General features: G+C 43.4%; 1 protein-coding gene across 4 annotated transcripts in view; it reads right to left on the bottom strand.

Moving 5' to 3' along the window:
• Positions 1-19,972, bottom strand: part of DCLK1 (doublecortin like kinase 1) — a 477,375-nt gene that overhangs the window by 137,906 nt on the left and 319,497 nt on the right. For all 4 annotated transcript variants that reach the window (XM_040340400.1, XM_040340401.1, XM_040340402.1 and 1 more), the window contains 2 exons: positions 15,325-15,409; positions 9,736-9,844 (listed from right to left, as the gene is read on the bottom strand). In XM_040340400.1, coding sequence (XP_040196334.1) covers positions 9,736-9,844; positions 15,325-15,409 — 194 coding nt within the window. The remainder of the gene's footprint in view (positions 1-9,735; positions 9,845-15,324; positions 15,410-19,972) is intronic.

The following is a 19,972-nucleotide window of genomic DNA, read 5'->3' as shown; positions in this document are numbered from 1 at the left end:
GGGTATGCAAATTAGGAGTTCCCGACGGTTTTTCGCGTTCGCTACGTCGCCGCTAGTCTAGTTTCCCGTCGCAAAGTTAGTTTTTTTTTTTTGGTGCCTTAACTTTACACAGCAATCGTATTGCTGTGTAAAGTATAGCCGTCGTTCCCGCGTCAAAATTTAAAAAATAACGTCGCTTGCGTAAGCCGTCCGGGAATACGGAATTACGCTACGCGCGTCGCCGTTCAAAAAAATTACGTCACTTCGCTCAAAGCACGGCGGGAGTTCGGAAACGGAGCATGCGCGGCAGGTCCGGCGCGGGAGCGCGCCTAATTTAAATGGCACACGCCCATTTGAATTGGCCTGCCTTGCGCCAGAGGCCGCCGGCGTAGGTTTTCATCGCAAGTGCTTGGTGAATCAGGCACTTGCGATGAAAAATTGCGGCGGTGTAACGTATCTAGGATACGTTACGCCGCCGCGATTCTACGTGAATCTACATACCTGTATATACTGGGATCTGAATCATAGCACAAAGATGAAATCTGGAATAACATTTTGCTGACCAGACCTCCTTGAATTTTAGTTAAATACCCCCTGCTTCTGAAGATAAATACCAGCCAGAAGTCTGTGCATGTAGTCAAATCCAGGAATTTAAATGCACAGAATTACATTTTACATTTTTTTTAGAAACAGGTGCTTATTTTACATCCCTCAAACCATGTACAACAACTGCCAGGGTTATAATGAAGCCACTTTTCCATCTGGCGTGTTTATTTATGGCATGAAATATTGAGCCTTTGCATCAGCGTTGTCCCCCCTGCTGTGTAATTTAAAGGTAATTTCAGTTCATATTTGATACTCCTTTTCCTGGGGGAACGAGGCTGCTCAGTGTTTTGTTTCTGTGGCAATTTGTGTCTTTGATAAAATGGTATATATTCCTGAACAGACTGCGATGAACCTATTTAAATCTATACAGCTCCTGGCACAGTTTTTTTGGATTCCTTGGCACCCACACAGTCTCCTCCGGGGTTTACAGACGGGAATAGCGGGCATTTTCTTGCCTTGTTAAGTGTATTTCAGTAAAGTTACCGTAGCAGATATCAGAAGTACCTATAAACATATTAATAGTACACAGCTGATATTTAGATAAAGTTATTCACACGACAGGAGAAACTAAATACTATTCTGGAACCTTGAGGGATTCACTCCCTTTCTTGTGTGGCACATCTGAGGCCTCGTACACACGACCGAGAATCTCGTCGTAAAAGAAAATAGTTTTCCTCGACGAGTTCCTTGTTAGGCTTGTCGAGAATCTTGTCAAGCTTTCATTGCGTACACACTGTCAAGACAAAAATCTCGTCGTTCTCAAGCGCGGTGACGTACAACGCGGCACTATAAAGGGGAAGTTCCATTCCATTGGCGCCACCCTTGGGGCTGCTTTTGCTAATCTCATGTTACTGCATAATAAGTAAAAGTTTGGTGAGAGACGATTCGTGATTTTCAGTCTGTTACAGCGTGACGAATGTGCTATCTCCATTACGAACGCTACTTTTACCGAAGGTGCGCTCCCGTCTCATACTTTATTGTGAGCATGTGCGCGTTTCTAAGCATACACACAAACGTGTTTCTCGTCGTAAACCAGCCCGACGAGAAACACGGGGAGGAAATTGAGACTTCCGACGAGAAAAAAGAGAACATGTTCTCTTTTTTTCTCGTCGAGATCCAGAACAGTTTTCTCGACGAAAAACATACACACGGCCGTTTTCCTCGGCAAAAATGCTCTGGCAGCATTTTTCTTGATGGATTTTGTCGAGGAAAGCGGTCGTGTGTACGAGGCCTGAGGTGTGAAGGAGTGGGGCTTTATTTAAATATCAATGAGTGGAGGCCCTTTGGCCCACACTCCTCTTCTGGGCCACATCTTTACAAGCCACAGCGGATTATCACAATGTACATCTAATACTTCGCACCATTTTCACCTGCAGTGAGTAATCATCTTGATAATATGACATCTACATGGAAGTAAAAATAGCGCCTGCAAACCGACCTGAAACAGCGGCAGCTGTTTCTCTAGTGTGAAAGCCCCGAGAGCTTTCACACTGGAGCGTTGCGCTAGCAGGACCGCTCCAAAAGTCCTGCTAGCCGCATCTTTGGAGCAATGAAGGAGTGGTGTGTTTACCGCTCCTCCACCTCTCCTTCCCATTGAAACAATGGGAAACCGCGGCTATACCGCTGGCAATGCGTCTCTGCAGAGGTGCATTGCCGGTGGTATGAACCCTTTTTCCGCCGCTAGCAGGGGGGTAAAACCTCCCCGCTAGCGACCGAATACCGCTGCAATTACGACGGTAAAGTGCTGCTAAAAATAGCGGCGCTTTACCGCCACCACACCTCCCGCCCCAGTGTGAAAGGGGCCTAAGTGTGCCCCATACTCAACGATGGTTAGCCTGAATATACAGTATGTACACATGGTCTGCATTATTTTGCATTTTTGAGGGTAACTCTATTAAAAAAAAAGTGTGGAAACTTTAAGACCTCTCGTATAATGAATACAGTGGAACCTCGGATTGCGAGTAATGCGATCAACGAGTGTTTTGCAATACAAGCTTTTTTTCTCTCAAAATCCTGACTGGGTTTGTGAGAGTTGTCTCGCGAAACGAGCAGGATTCAAGCCTCTGCGGTGTGCAGTACCGCATTTGGCCAGAGGGGAGCCGTTGGTACTCGGAGCCGTTTGGAGCCATTCCGAAATACTTGGAAACACTCAGAGATGCTCAGTTCCCAAGTGTTTCAGAGACTTTCCAATGGTTTCCGACTGCATCCGAACGGTCTCCGAGTATTTCTGAGTCTCTCCAGCGCCCCCCCCCCCACCTCTGGCCACATGCAGTATTGCATGCAATATAAGTCAATGTGGAACAAATTATCTTTGCTTCCATTGACTTCTATGGGGGAAAATTGCATTGATATGCTAGTGCTTTGGATTGCAAGCATTATGCTCGTAATCCAAGTTTCCACTGTACTTATACTTTGAGGCACATGAAAGTAACGTTTTTAATAGTTGTTTGTTATATGTTTTTTTTATGAGTATGAATAAAGATTTTGTAAGAGCATCTGTCAGGAATTATTCTATACTTTTTGGAAAGTGTCAGGTAATAAAATGTATTTATCATATAAAAAGATAAGAAGCGGAGGAGGTTAAAGCTGAACCTAATAATTTTTTTCATCTTTCCATCTATTAAATCTTCTGCCCTTGTTGTTTTAACTTTGGATAGTAAAACATTTATTTTTCTGCCAGTAAATACCTCATACAGCCCACTTTCTGTTTCTTGTCTGGTAAAAAGCCTTGGCTGATGACATCATGCTCAGCTCTCTATCCAACTCCTGTGAGAGTTTGCCAGGAAGGGAGGAGGATGAGTCATAAGAGGGCAGATGAGAGCTGACGAGCTGGAGGTGTGCCTCTGTGTGTCTGTGTAAATGCAGGCAGTGAATAGGCAGCAGATTCAGCTGCCCACAGTTAAAGGAGAAGTCCAGCCTGAGCTTTTTAGGCTGGGCTTCTCCTCTGGGTCACAGGAGTGCAATTTTTCAGCGGAGAGCGATCTGAAGTCCGCTCTCTGCTGATGTCACTGCCATCAGTCGGGGCAGCGTGTCATCCTGACCTCCAAGTCTGGATCTGCCAGCTGCCTTGATTGATGGCTGTCTCAGCGAGCCACCCCTCCACAGCTCAGCGTTCCAATGACTGCTGAGAAGTAGAGCAGAAGCTATGGTGACTGACAGTCAGTATCACTCCGCTCAGGGAGGAGTGAAAACCGAGCCATCGGCGGTGTTCAGTGGCTCGGTTATCAATGCACAGATGCCGGGGAACAGATGCAGCATCAGGCCCCGTGCACACGTCCGAGAAACTCGACGGGCAAAACACACCGTTTTGCTCGTCGAGTTCCTTGTGAAGCCGCCGAGGATCTCGGCGAGCCAAGTTTCCTCATTGACTAACAAGTTCTCTATTTGGCCCGACGAGATCCTCGTCGGTTTCCTCGGCCAAAAGTGTACACACGACCGGGTTTCTCGGCAGAATACGGCTCCGAACGAGTTTCTGGCTGAATTCTGCCAAGAAACTCGGTCGTGTGTACGGGGCCTCAGTCTGCTCCATCCACCGAGGTAAGTATAAGTTTAAAGAAATAAAAACATATACCTCTATTTTAAAATAGATGCAGCTAGACTCGGTGGAGGGAGATTTCTGCAGCATATTTGGCAAGGACAGAATCACAGTATATTTAAACTAATGTGCAAAGTGGTTACAGGGAAGCTTCAGAATGGCAAAGATGTTTTTTGTGAGCAGACTGCAGTTCCTCTTTATGCCTAGGTCCAACTTTATTGTGGTTTTTGGTTTCTGGCTTTTTGTGGATGGCTCCCACTCCCTAGTAATGTATGGGGTATTTTGACTTGGCAGGATACTTCTCTTTTTAAGACATCCAGAGGTAACATGTAAAGCTTATTTTATCTAAATAGCATTTAGGGCACTTGGGATAATCCTAAATACCATCAACCCTCCAGCTGGAAGCACTGCACACCTTTCTACTGGTCAGAACAGACACATCTATTGGCACAGATGTCTGGGCTCCCAGGAGGCTGTTGAGACACTCAAGCACGGGAAAGAAAAAAACATTAAAGAGGTGCCAGAACTTTAATCTTGGCGCATATAGGTAGTGAGAAGAAAAAGGACATTCAGAGACCTTACTGGATCAGGTTAGGCTACTCTCAACAGGCAAGACTACCCTCCAGTGGGTCCCAAGTAGGTTACCAGAAAAAAATAACAAACAAAAATCTTCTTATACGGTAGAAGGAGCACCAGACCATTTGATATAAGAGTCCAAATTGATTTATTAGTTTGAACTAAAAGACAGCCAACATTTTTTGGGTCCAGAAAACACTGCCCCTTCATCGGGGCATTCCGATTTCTAAATGTGTTTCTTTCTACCATCATGTGACCCATCTGCAATGACAGTCTGACTCCATCCAAACGATATGGACACTCAAGAAAGGAGGAACAGTCCCCAATGTATATCTCTAGAAATAGGGGTGCCATTTATCTTTTCAAAGTGTGGCATACCTGAAGCCAAAACTTTTTTCTTAATATTTTTTTTTAATCACAGAATGGTTAGAACTCCCGTCAGGTCCATACTGCTCACTGGAGAGGTTTCCTTTCACTTCCTGCCACAGGGACACAACAAGGGGAAATCTCTACAAAGAGAGTGGAAGGCCAATTTTAGGCAGTTATCACCAGAACAGGTGTCCCCATTAGAAAATTCCTTCTCATGCCCTGGTCTGGCAACAACTGTAATATTTTGGATTTCCCGTCGTGTTCTGTCCTTGCAACAATGGTCACGAAGAAGAATAGAGAGGGCAGTTTACCCAGCAAATACACAGGCAACAGTAAAAATTGGACAGAGGTTATAACCATTCCCTTCTCTATCTAAAACTAAAAGTAATGTGCCTAGAGATACACTTTAAGCCAGGGGTGGGCAATTATTTTTTCGATGGGGCCACATGAGAAACTAAAAATATTTTGGAGGGCCGGGCCAAAAGGCTAAACTCAATACTGCATGAAATCAATTGTATTTCTTTATAAAAAGCAGTAAATATCATTGTTGGAAAACTGGGGGACAGAGGCTGGGGACATGGCACAGGAGGGGGACAGAGGCTGGGGACATGGCACAGGAGGGGGACAGAGGCTGGGGACATGGCACAGGAGGGGGACAGAGGCTGTGGACATGGCACAGGAGGGGGACAGAGGCTGGGGACATGGCACAGGAGGGGGACAGAGGCTGGGGACATGGCACAGGAGGGGGACAGAGGCTGGGGACATGGCACAGGAGGGGGACAGAGGCTGGGGACATGGCACAGGAGGGGGACAGAGGCTGGGACATGGCACAGGAGGGGGACAGAGGCTGGGGACATGACACAGGAGGGGGACAGAGGCTGGGGACATGACACAAGAGGGGGACAGACGCTGGGGACATGACACAGGAGGGGGACAGACGCTGGGGACATGACACAGGAGGGGGACAGACGCTGGGGACATGACACAGGAGGGGGACAGACGCTGGGGACATGACACAGGAGGGGGACAGACGCTGGGGACATGACACAGGAGGGGGACAGACGCTGGGGACAGGCAGCCACTGTTTAATCAATAACAATTGATTAAACAGTGGCTGCATGTGATGGCACAGTGGCTGCGTGTGATGGCACAGTGGTTGCGTTTGATGGGCACAGTGGCGACAATTGATGGCACAGTGGCTGCGTGTGATGGGCACAGTGACAACAATTGATGGCACAGTGACTGCGTGTGTTGGCACAGTGGCTGCATGTGATGGCACAGTGGCTGCGTTTGATGGGCACAGTGGCTGCGTGTGATTGGCACAGTGGCTGTGTTTGATGGGCAGAGTGGCTGCGTGTTATTGGCACAGTGGCTGCGTGTGATTGGCACAGTGGCTGCGTTTGATGGGCACAGTGGCTGCATGTGATTGGCACAGTGGCTGCATGTGATTGGCACAGTGGCTGCGTGTGATTGGCACAGTGGCTGCGTGTGATTGGCACAGTGGCTGCATGTGATTGGCACAGTGGCTGTGTTTGGGAACAGTGGCTGCGTGTGATTGGCACAGTGGCTGCGTTTGATGGGAACAGTGGCTGTGTGTGATTGGCACAGTGGCTGCGTGTGATTGGCACAGTGGCTGCGTGTGATGGGCACAGTGGCTGCGTTTGATGGGCACAGTGGCTGCGTGTGATGGGCACAGTGGCTGCGTTTGATGGGCAGAGTGGCTGCGTGTTATTGGCACAGTGGCTGCGTTTGATGGGCACAGTGGCGACAATTGATGGCACAGTGGCTGCGTGTGATGGGCACAGTGGCAACAATTGATGGCACAGTGGCTGCATGTGATGGCACAGTGGCTGCGTTTGATGGGCACAGTGGCTGCGTGTGATTGGCACAGTGGCTGCGTGTGATTGGCACAGTGGCTGCGTGTGATTGGCACAGTGGCTGCGTTTCATGGGCACAGTGGCTGCATGTGATTGGCACAGTGGCTGCGTGTGATTGGCACAGTGGCTGCGTTTGATGGGCAGAGTGGCTGCGTGTTATTGGCACAGTGGCTGCGTGTGATTGGCACAGTGGCTGCGTTTGATGGGCACAGTGGCTGCGTTTGATGGGCACAGTGGCTGCGTGTGATTGGCACAGTGGCTGCATGTGATTGGCACAGTGGCTGTGTTTGGGAACAGTGGCAACAATTGATTGCACAGTGGCTGCGTGTGATTGGCACAGTGGCTGCGTTTGATGGAAACAGTGGCTGCGTGTGATTGGCACAGTGGCTGTGTGTGATTGGCACAGTGGCTACGTGTGATTGGCACAGTGGCTGCGTGTGATTGGCACAGTGGCTACGTGTGATTGGCACAGTGGCTGCGTGTGATTGGCACAGTGGCGACAATTTATGGTGGCGAAGTGGCTGCGTGTGTTGGCACAAGTGGCTGCGTGGGTTGGCACAAGTGGCTGCATGTGTTGGCACAAGTGGCTGCATGTGTTGGCACAAGTGGCTGCGTGTGATGGGCACAGTGACCCCTCCCGGCCCTGCCTACTGTTATCACCGCGGCGGGGAACATAACAGACAGCGTTTGTTTGAACAGCTGTTTTCCCCGCTGCGCATAGACACTCCCCCTTGGACGGATCTGTCCAATCGCGAGCAAGGGGGAGTGTCTATGTGACTCCCCCTTGCTCGCGATTGGACAGATCCGTCCAAGGGGGAGTGTCTATGCGCGGCGGGGAAAACAGCTGTTCAAACGAACGCTGTCTGTAATGTTCCCCGCCGCGGTGATTAACGTGGCAGCGGCGGCGGGGGTGGGCCAGATTAAAAAGTTCCGCCGGGCCGTAGTTTGCCCAGGTCTGCTTTAAGCCATGGGTCTTCAAACTATAACCCTCCAGTTGTTTAGGAACTGCAATTCCCATCATGCCTAGTCATGTCTGTGAATGTCAGGCCTTGTACACACGACTGAGTTTCTCGGCAAAAACCAGCAAGACGATGTGTTTCGCCCGTCGAGTTTCTCGGTCGTGTGTACGAGGCTTGAGAGTTTTACAATGCCTCATGGGACAGCTGGAGGGCTGTAGTTTGAGGATCCCTGCTTTAAGCACATGTAGTGCTTACATAATTTTGTAGTGTAGTGTGCCCCTACTCAACAATGGTTGGTGTGATTATTTCTGGCGTGTAGCATATTTTAACCACTTAATCACCGCCCCATAGCCGAATTACGGCTACAAGGCGTTTCCTTAACTCTGGGAGGATGTCCATGGGCGTCCTCCCAGAATTGCGCTCCCGCACGCCCCCTGTGGCGCGCACACGGGAGTGTCTAGAGGACCCGGCGCATCACGGATCGCGGTAAATTGCCACTGATAGCAGCCGTTTACCACATGATAGCTCCGTCCAATGAAGGAGAGATCACATGTAAACAAACCGGCGTCATTTGATGACGCCGGTTCCTCCATCCTCTCTCTGTACCGATTGTGAGAGGAGAGAGCGGATCTGTGACTATTAAAGTCACAAATCCAACCATCCCTGCAATACCCTGTGCACTACTCTGCAATACCCCCTGCGCAGTACTCTGCAATACCCCCACGCAATACTCTGCAATACCCCCAAGCAATACTCTGCAATACCCCCAAGCAATACTCTGCAATACCCCCTGCGCAATACTCTGCAATACCCCCTGCGCAATACTCTGCAATACCCCCTGCGCAGTACTCTGCAATACCCCCTGCGCAGTACTCTGCAATACCCCCTGCGCAATACTCTGCAATACCCCTGCGCAATACTCTGCAATACCCCTGCACAATACTCTGCAATACCCCCGAACAATTTTCAGATATTGGCACCATAGCTTGTGGATGCTATAACTTTCACAAAGACCAAATAATATTCACCAATGTGTACTTATTTTTACCACAGATATGTAGCAGTATAAATTTTGGCCATGATTTATGAAGAAAAATTACAAATTTGCTAAATTTTATAACAGAAACAAAGATAAATTATTTTTTTTACAGAATTTTCAGTCTTTTTTCTTTTATAGCGCAAAAAATTAAAAACCAAACAGTGATTAAATACCACCAAAGGAAAGCTCCATTTGTGGGGAAAAAAAAGATAGAAATTTCATTTGGGTACAGTGTTGTATGTCTGAGTAATTGTCATTCAAAATGTGAGAGCACCGAAAGCTGAAAATTGGTCTGGTTATTAAGGGGGTTTAAGTGCCCAGTGGTCAAGTGGTTAACTGTAGTACATGCTCTAAAGAAAACTAGGACAAATCTTCTACATTCTACCCTGTTGCCGCCACCCCCTTTCCCTTCCAGTCATGATTACCAGCAATTATTGGCAATGGCAGCTGGGAATTGCAATGTCCAGCCACTCCTTAGACACTTATCGAGAATAAGAAATTGTCATCGAGTAATGTCATATATTGTCCTAAAACAACTAGAGCAACTATCAAATTCCTTAGGGAACCTAATCGCAGAAATAGCTTTAAGGGGAAAAAAAAAGGTTTAGTATTGAGTGAGGATTTCCACCAAGTCTGGGGGAAGGAGGTGTCACAATTTCAAGTGCGGCCTCAAGAGGAACATCCTGGACCCATCAGTAGCTGTATAGCTCGTACTTTCTAGTAGTTGATCCCATTGTCCATGGTTCAATTTTTTTTACCTAAAATTTGCATGAACAATCTATTACTTCAACTTACCTTTCTACACATTCTTTAACAATGGCAAAGTTTCCATCTCCTATGGTCCTTCCAACTTTGTATCTTTCTGCTATAGACACTGGTACTTGGAACCCTTCATCCAAAAAGTCTGTAATATAAATGTGAGAAGGGTGTCTACTACTTGTTTACAGCTATTAGCATTGTCAATGACATATGTGAAGATACTTATTAGAATAAACTCAATAGTACCTTAAAGTGGTTGTAAAGCTAAATAAAAATTACAGCCATCTCCTCTGTTCAATTAATCTCTCCTACACTATGTAATGTTTTTTTTAAGTGATGCCTGTAAATACCTTATCTTTGATCTTTTATGGCTGGTCATGTGACCTCCGGCTGCTCTATTCCTCTGATCTACAGGCTACAGAGGGAGGGGCCGATGTCCCCCTCTGACAACAACCGGGGAGGTCACCTGACCGATGTGACCAATCAGAAGAGAATAAAGATAAGGTATTTGCAGGTTTCATTTTAATCTGTGCTATAAGCAAACAGGATCTCTTTTTTTTTTAGGGTTACAACCACTTTAAGATTGGTTGGCCTTCTAAAGAAGACAATTAGTTACAACTGTAGTAATGTAATTTGCCAGTACAGTGGAACCTTGGATTACGAGCATAAACCGTTCCAGGAGAATGCTCGCAATCCAAAGTGAGTTTCCCCATTGAAGTCAATGGTACCGAAAATAATCGTTGCGCATTGACTTCAATGGCATGCAACACCTCATGCTGCCAAAGGTGGGGGGGGGCGCCGGAGAGCCTCGGAAACGGCCAGAGGACACCTTTGCAAAGAACAGTTGCACTCTGCAAGTGCAGCTGCTCCAGAGCTTAGTAAATGAGCAGAATTCCTGCTGAATTCCATCATCCAATCATGTGCAAGAAAAAATTAAGTTTTACATTTTCCTAGCACGTGATTGAGTCTTTGCAAGGTGAAGCTGTACCTCTTTTACTAAGCTCTGGAGCAACTGCACTTTGCAAAGTGCATAGCCTATTTGCCTTTAGTAAATCAACCCCATTGTAATTAAAGTATGTACATAAAATAGAGAGAGAGAGAGACAAGGAGTGATGTAGGCCATTTCTCTGGGCAAGCTGTGTGTATTATCAGAGCTTTACCTATTCGGCTTTGTAAGCAGGCTTTTTTTTGTTTTGTTTTTTCAGCAAAACAGTCAAGGTTAGCATGGTAAATAAAGCCTACAGCTCCTAGAGCTCTACCTGCTGGCTGATAATAGGTAAATATATATATTTGTGTCCAAACTTTTGGTCTGTACTATATATATATATATATATATATATATATATACAGTACAGTACAAAAGTTTGAACACACCTTCTTATTCAAAGAGTTTTCTTATTTTCATGACTATGAAAATTGTAGATTCACACTGAAGACATCAAAACTATGAATTAACACATGTGGAATTATACATAACAAAAAAGTGTGAAACAACTGAAAATATATTTCATATTCTAGGTTCTTCAAAGTAACCACCTTTTGCAGCAGACACATCTCTAGAACTGATAAGAGGAGACTGTGTGAATCAGGCCTTCATGGTAGAATATCTGCTAGGAAACCACTGCTAAAGAAAGGCAAAAAGCAGAAGAGACTTTTTTGGGCTAAAGAACACAAGGAATGGACATTAGACCAGTGGAAATCTGTGCTTTGGTCTGATGAGTCCAAACTTGAGATCTTTGGTTCCAACCCCCATGTCTTTGTGTGACACAGAAAAGGTGAACAGATGGACTCTACATGCCTGGTTCCCACCGTGAAGCATGGAGGAGGAGGTGTGATGGTGTGGGGGTGCTTTGCTGGTGACACTGTTGGTGACACACCTCCAGGCTGTGTAAGGGCTATTTGACCAAGAAGGAAAGTGATGGGGTGCTGCGCCAGGTGACTACCTCTTGAAGCTCATCAAGAGAATGCCAAGAGTGTGCCAAGCAGTAATCAAAGCAAAAGGTGGCTACTTTGAAGAACCTAGAATATGAAATATATTTTATTTATTTTTATATTTAGTTTTGATGCCTTCAGTGTGACTCTATATATATTTTAAGAAATCAGATCATCATCCATCTGATGAATTAAGGAAAATCTTCCCAACACCTAATTTGCAACAGCCCTAAGACTGAACTACATGTGGTGTTTTTACTCTTCTAGACACATATATGCAAGGTTGCCACATGTTCAGTCTACATTGTATTATACTGAATTAGTTTCAAAGCAAGACTACTAGTAGTGCCTTGCCCACTCATTAAAACACTATCAGGGTGCAGTACAAATGACTCTGGCTCATCATACATTAGAGCTTTTCTTATACAGAACAACAAAGACTGAGCCAGACATATATCCTATTTAGCCACTAGGGGGAGAAAAGCCTCCAGTTAAAAAAAAAAAAGGTAAGCACATTGCCCAAACAAGGATATCACAGAGCTATACTTACTATATATCCAAAAATAGAATATCATAATATGCTTTAACTATATTTTATAACACTTGTAATGCCTTTAACCTCTACTATCATAAATATAAATCTTTACAATAAAGAAAAAAAAATTTTTTTTGTTGTTTTTAAGTGTATACATTTATATTTAATAATAATAACATTAATATATATATATATATATATATATATATATATATATATATATATATATATATATATATATATATATATATATATATATACATATACAGTATCTCACAAAAGTGAGTACACCCCTCACGTTTTTGTAAATATTTTATTATATCTTTTAATGTGACAACACTGAAGAAATGACACTTTGCTATAATGTAAAGTAGTGAGTATACAGCTTGTATAACAGTGTAAATTTGCTGTCCCCTCAAAATGACTCAACACACAGCCATTAATGTCTAAACCGCTGGCAACAAAAGTGAGTACACCCCTAAGTGAAAAGAGTTTGTGTAACCATATAATAGTCCATATATAAATGGGTGCTAACGTCCTTCTTAGATAGAAGTATGGTAGAAACGGCCACTCACCAGACACAAGAAAACAACTTGCATGTAAATCACACTAGAGGTGCTTAAGTGGATCTGAGGGAGCCCACTGCTGCTAATGAATGGCTAGGTCTCATTTCCCCCATAAAGTGAAATACAACAGAAAAAAAACCTCATGTTGTAGTATTAAAAAAAGAAATATTTGAGGTGAGTAGGGAAGGGACACCTGTGATGGTGACAAAGCAACAAAGTCTGTGCAGCACTTCAGCTTCCCCACATGCAGTGCAAACTCACCAGACAAAATACAACGACACACCAAAAGACCATCCAATGTGCCCAGGAAGAAGTATACGTAAAAATCACAGCGCTGTCACCAATCTCCACCAAAGCTCAGGATCCCATCAATAGATATTGGGGGACATTCAGTTGCTTCAACCATTGCCCGCCATTGGAAATGAAAGTAGGTCACTGCTTGACACCCAATGTGTAAATCTGCTTTTGTTGCTCTGTTTGGTAATGTCAGTGTGCAAAGTAAGTCAGAATGGGAGTGACTTTCGTTATCCAAACGGGATGTCCTGCCTCTGACTCCTGGTTGCAGTGGCTTACTTTGGCACAACAGCTTTATGAAAAGGCCTTTCCAGCCTGATAAATGCAGACCTTGTCAACCAATCTCCTCGCAGGCGCATCTTCCTAACACAGAGGTGGAGATTCCTTGATTGGTTGATTAGAAAACAGATTCCAACACACATACTTATTTAGCCATCAGGAAATAGGACTCAGAGGACCACAAACACACCGCAGAAAATGTACAGTGCATCTAAAAAGTATTCACAGGGCTTCACTTTTTTCACATTTTGTTATGTTACAGCCTTATTCCAAAATTGATTAAATTCAATATATTCCTCAAAATTCTACAAACAATACCCCATAATGACAACATGAGAGAAGTTTGTTTAAAATCTTTGCAAATTTTAAAAAAATAAAAACAAAAAAATCCCATGTACATAAGTATTCATAGCCTTTGCCATGACAATCAAAATTGAGCTCAGGTACGTCCTGTTTCCACTGATCATCCTTGAGATGTTTCTGCAACTTGATTGGAGTCCACATGTGGTAAATTCAGTTGATTGGATATGATTTAGAAAGGCACACATCTGTCTATATAAGGTCCCACAGTTACAAGGAATTGCCTGTAGACCTCAGAGACAGGATTGTATCGAGGCACAGATCTGGGGAAGGGTACAGAAAAATGTCTGCAGCATTGAAGGTCCCAATGAGCACATTGGCATCCATCATCCATAAATGGAAGAAGTTTAAAACCACCAGGACTCTGCTTAGAGCCGGCTGCCGGGCCAAACTGAGCGAATGGAGGAGAAGGGCCTTAGTCAGGGAGGTGATCAAGAACCCAATGGTCGCTCTGACAAAGCTCCAGCGTTTCTCTGTGGAGAGAGGAGAACCTTCCAGAAGAACAACCATCTCTGCAGCACTCCACCAATCAGGCCTGTATGGTAGGGTGGTCAGACGGAAACCACTCCTCAGTAAAAGGCACATGACAGCCGGCCTGGAGTTTTCCAAAAGGTACCCGAAGGACTCTCAGACCATGAGAAACAAAATTCTCTGATCTGATGAAACAAAGATTGAACTATTTGGCCTGAATGGCAAGCTTCATGTCTGGAGGACACCAGGCACTGCTCATCACCTGGCCAATTCCATCCCTACAGTGAAGCATGGTGGTGATTTGAGTATTATGCTGTGGGGATATTTTCCAGCAGCCGGAACTGGGAGACTAGTCAGGATCGAGGGAAAGATGACTGCAGGAATACACAGAGACATCCCTGATGAAAACATGCTCCAGACTGCTCTGGACCTCAGACTGGGGTGAAGGTTCACCTTCCAACAGGACAATGACCCTAAGCACACAGCCAAGATAACAAAAGAGGTGGCTATGGGACAACTCTGTGAATGTCCTTGAATGGTCCAACCAGAGCTCAGACTTGTACCCGATTAAACATCTCTGGAGAGATCTGAAAATGGCTGTGCACCGACAACTCCCCATCCAACCTGATGGAGCTTGAGGGGTCCTGCAAAGAAGAATGGGAGAAACTGCCCAAAAATAGGTGTGCCAAAATTGTAGCATCATACACAAAAAGATTTATGGCTATAATTGGTTCCAAAGGTGCTTCAACAAAGTATTGAGCAAAGGCTGTGAATACTTACTGTATGTACATGGGATTTTTTTTTTTCGGTTTTTATTTTTAAGAATTTTGCAAAGATTTCAAACAAACTTCTTTCACATCATTATGGGTAATTATTTGTAGAATTTTGAGGAAAATTATGAATTGAATACATTTTGGTATAAGGCTGTAACAACCAAATGTGGAAAAATTGAAGCGTTTTGGATACTTTCCTGGTGCATTGTACATACTGTAAGTATATTATAGAGATTCCTTGATATGCTTGTTGTGATAAATATGTTTTTACCAAAAAGGTAAAGTTACACTTAAGAAATATACATTACTTTCAAGAAAATGCAATCTACTGCATTAAAAGAATCATGGAATCATGTAAATCTCTGTACCAGAAAGCCGCTGCACACTTGTATGCATGAATATTTCACATTTTTACCTTCTGCTAAGATGTCACTTTCATCCATGGAACTGCACACTTTGGTGGATGCTAATGAGGTAGAGGAGCCACTGTGCTGGGAGCCCTGGAAATGATAAAAATAAAAGCGTATTTATTTATATTCAGAGTTGGTATGCATGAAACGCGTTAGGGATTCTATCTACTTGCAATACCCTGATTTTTATGGAATAAAAACATTTGCATTGAGAGCTTGGAGTGCCGCCCACTTTTCTTTGGTCCGTATTTAATTATGAAGCTATCTATCCTCGACCAGAAATAGATAATGTTTTAAGTGCTGTTCAGTTTTGGTCCAAAAAAAAGGTAATTTCTTGCATGATGGGATTTTGTTCCTCCGTAAACACTGTAATCACTGTTGAATGGGTTTAATTACAGAGGATTCAAAGTGTACTCTCTGGTGGGGAATTTTACATACTGTAGGATTAGATGAATGAAATCATGATTGGTCAGTGGAATGTGTTGATTTATGAAAAATAAAAATGATGGAATAAATGAAAATTTAGGGTGTTGTTCATATCACCCAATCAGATTCCAGCTGTCTATGTTTACTAATGCAGGGTAGAAAATTAACGTTTAATAATTAATATTGAAAATGTCTCTGCTTGTTATCTCTGGCAACGCTTTTATCACTAGATGACCAAGTACAACGTATACCTCAACACGTCTACTTTTTATATCGTTATGTTTAATGATAACTTTAAGTGAAACTGCGAGAAGTATTATTTGATGACAAAAATGATAAACATACGCAGTTAAAGTAAGTAAATTAATATAATGACGTAGTGTTAAAGCTCCAGGGTGCCAATTAACACCATTCCTTTTATGTGAGCTTTTATGTTAGCTGATTCATTTTCATTTTAGTGAGTAAGATGATACAACTCTGAGCAACCAATAATGTTTTTTACGCTAAAGTAAATCTGCAAAAATAATTATACAATTTTATCCTTAATAACTGTCTAACGAGTAACAGCTGAATGTGTGAACCAGACTAGGGTCTATAGGTCAACACTGATGGGTTAGTTATTATTTGATGCCAGGCTGCAACTCTTCTATCCCCTCTCCCTACACTCAAAGGGAAATTGGCTCCCACTGCTGTCAGTCAAATGCTGTGAGGAGCAGGGGGCAGGGCCAAGCCACACTGTGTGCGTCTATGGATGCACACAGCCCAATTTGGGATCAAGCCCATAAGTCTGCTCCTATAACAAGTGGTTTGCTATGGGGGCAGATACAGAAGAGACTCCTAGTGGGGGACCCCAGAAAAGGATGTTCAGGGCTGCTCTGTGCAATAATTGCACAGAGAAGGTACATATAAGATGTATATTATTTAAATTTAGAAAAAAAATGCCTTTAGAAAGGTCTTAAAGTGTATCTAAAGTCAAAGGGCTTTTTTTAGATTTAGATAGAATCGTAAGGAGTTAGAATGGCTGTCAGGTTATTACTACACTCCCTGTCTCTTTGCTCTATTAACGATCTTGGCTGGCACAAAAGTAAAGAAGAATCCAAAATTTTGAGTAGTCACCAGAAAAGAAACACTGAAGAAACTTGTTCAGTAATGGCGACAGCTGTCTGACTGTCCCTCACTTTGGAGACCTTTCCTGTTGTGTCTACAGGACAGGAAGTGAAGACAAATCTCTGGAATCGGACACAGGAGGCAAAAGAACCTCACAGGGGTTTTAAATAAATATTGGGTTGACCATATATACACTTTGGGTTTGATTTACTAAAGGAAAATAGGCTGTTCACTTTGCAAGAGAAGCTGCACACTGCAGGGGAACTTGCCCCACAGTTTAGAGAATAGGGTAGAGCTCGGCTGACTTCCATCATCCAATCATGTGCAAGAAAAAATGCTGTTTTTTTATGTTACTTACACACAATTGTGTATTCCTTACAAAGTGGAAACTTCACCACATTCACTAAGTTCTGGGACAAATAGCCTTGTAAAATACAGCCACCCTTGCAAAGTGAACAGCCTATATACCTTTAGTAAATGAACCCCGTTATCTGCAATGGAGAGAAGTGAGGTCCCAAAGCTAGCTGTGCTGATTGGCAGTAGAGTCTGAATCAGGTCTGGCTGGCCAAAACGTACACATCTATTAGCAGGCAAGGCAGTATATGCAGTGCTGTGGAAAAAAGTAGTTGCCCCCTTCCTGATTTTTTTTTTTTTTCTTTTTTTGCATATTTCTCACACTTAAATGATTTAGATTAAGACATTTTAATATTACACAAAGATAACTTGAGTAAATCCAAGATGCAGTTTTTAAATTATTATTTCATTTATTAAGGGAAAAAAGCTGTTCAAACCTACCTGGCCCTATGTGAAAAAGTAATTGCCCCCTCCCATGCTGAATTATGAATGAACTGTGATTAACACATTTTTTTTGGAAAGCTGAGTTAAATTTCACTTGCCACACCCAGGCCTGAATACTGCCAGACATGTTGAATCAAGAAATCACATAAATAGAAGCTGTCTGACAAAGTGAAGCACGCTAACAGATCACAAAAAGCCACACATCATGCCACAATCTAAAAAAAAAGAACAGATTAGAAACAAAGTAATGTACATGTATCAGTCTGATTTACATATGTTTTTGTTGTTTTTTAATAAGCTTTATACTTGATATAATTTACCAATGATTATTTAGACCAGAGGTCTCCAACCTGTGGTCCGTGGGCCCAACGCCGGACCGTATCGCCTCTGCTGCCGGGCCGCGGAGAAGACAGGTAATGTCAGCAGTGCGGCGACAGGGGAGAGAGATGACGTCATCTCTCATTGCCCGCGCCGCTGTTCCGCCCTTACTTTCAGTGCCGCGAAGGCTGCTCTACACGGGGGTGCAGCCACGACTCAGAGAGAATGACGTCGTATCTCACCGCCCGCCCTCTCTCCGTCGCATTTGTTTCACCTGCAGAGGCTGACAGCGTTGTGCCTGGCTGCAAGTACTCTGCAGCCTATGTTACATGTTAATCAAGTGACATCCTCATCTAGTGGCAAGTGACATCCTCATCTAGTGGCAGATGTAGTGGCAAGTGACATCCTCATCTGGTGGCAGATATAGTGGCAGGTGATTTGGCAAGTGACAAGCGATGGTTGCAAGTGACGCTCTCAAGGCTCCCAGTGATTCAACATTATAGTGAGTTGAACTATTTCATTTTATATTACAATGTAATGATATAAATAATGCGTTTCAATCATCCTGACACCATAATAACCATGGTGCCGGGATGATTGAAGCACTAACACCAGCCATTGCCCTGACAAATTGCCCGCGAAAAAAAATCGCTTACCACCGCGCCGACCCCTCGGGCCTTGGCACAATTTACTTGCACGGAGCCGGTCCCCGGTGCCAAAAAGGTTGGGGACCGCTGATTTAGACCATTATATGAGCTTACTATATCTATTCTAAAGTAATATATGTTTTTGTTTATTTCACTTTATTCTATATTACAGTACACAAATATTGTGTGTGAATTTTGTGACATTCTATATGTCCGTGTGTGTTTATACACATACCGATATACACTTTTTTCCTTTTTTCACATTCACATTTAATTATTCAATTTATTATTGTCGTATTGTTAAATACTTTATTCATTCACGGTATACATACACCACTTTTTTCACCATATTGGTTATTATATATATTTGTCTTACACATGGTTATAGATAATAATTTTTCTTTTTTTCTTTTTTATTACGGTATGAGATTTTTATTTAATCCCATACAAGATAGTATTCCATGTGTGGCACATCAGGGTTCATCAAAGTGTTCCATTGATTAATGATCACCTGTGGGTTAATTGGTGAAACACCCCATTCACCTTTTTCCCCTTTCTCTTTTTAAACATGGTTTTGTCATTGTTCACTAGCTATGAGTAAGCATCACATGATGTGAAACATGTCAGCTACCTTTTTCCTATTGTTCACTTCATTTTGATTGCATAGTTTTGGTTGTTTTTTGGATTTTATTTAGACAAAAAAGTCATTTTAAGGAGTGCGGCAGTCCAGGACTTCTTTCTATCACATGTATCGGTCTAGGAAGGGTTTCAAAGCAATTTCTAAGGCTTTGGAACTAAAATGAACTATTGGGAAAGCCATTATCCACAAATAGAGATAACTTGCAACAAGGGGGGAACCTTCCCAGGAGTGGCCGGCCTACACAAATTACTCCAAGAGCATGACAACAACTCATCCAGGAGGTCATAAAAGAACCCAGAACAACATCTAAAAAACTGCAGGCCTCACTTGCCTCAGATAAGATTAGTGTTCATGATTCAAAAATAAGAAAGAGATTGGGCAAAAATGGCATCCATGGGAGAGTTCCAAGACCAAACCCACTGCTGACCAAAAAGAACACAAAGGCTCATCTCATATTTACCAAAAAACATATTGATTATCCCCAAGACTTTTAGGCAAATATTCTGTAGACTGATGAGAAAATGTTTACTTTTTGGAAGGTGTGCATCACATTACATCTGGCATAAAACGAATACAGCATTTCATAACTAGAACATCATACCAACAGTCAGACATAGTGGTGGTAGTGTGATGGTCTGGGGCTGCTTTGCAGCTTCAGGACCTGGATGACTTACCATAATTGATGGAACCAGAAAATCCTAAATGAGAATGTCTAGC

This window comes from Rana temporaria, chromosome 2 (assembly GCF_905171775.1).
Source record: "Rana temporaria chromosome 2, aRanTem1.1, whole genome shotgun sequence".
Lineage (NCBI taxonomy): Eukaryota > Metazoa > Chordata > Amphibia > Anura > Ranidae > Rana > Rana temporaria.
This window is presented reverse-complemented; position numbering and strand designations above follow the sequence as displayed.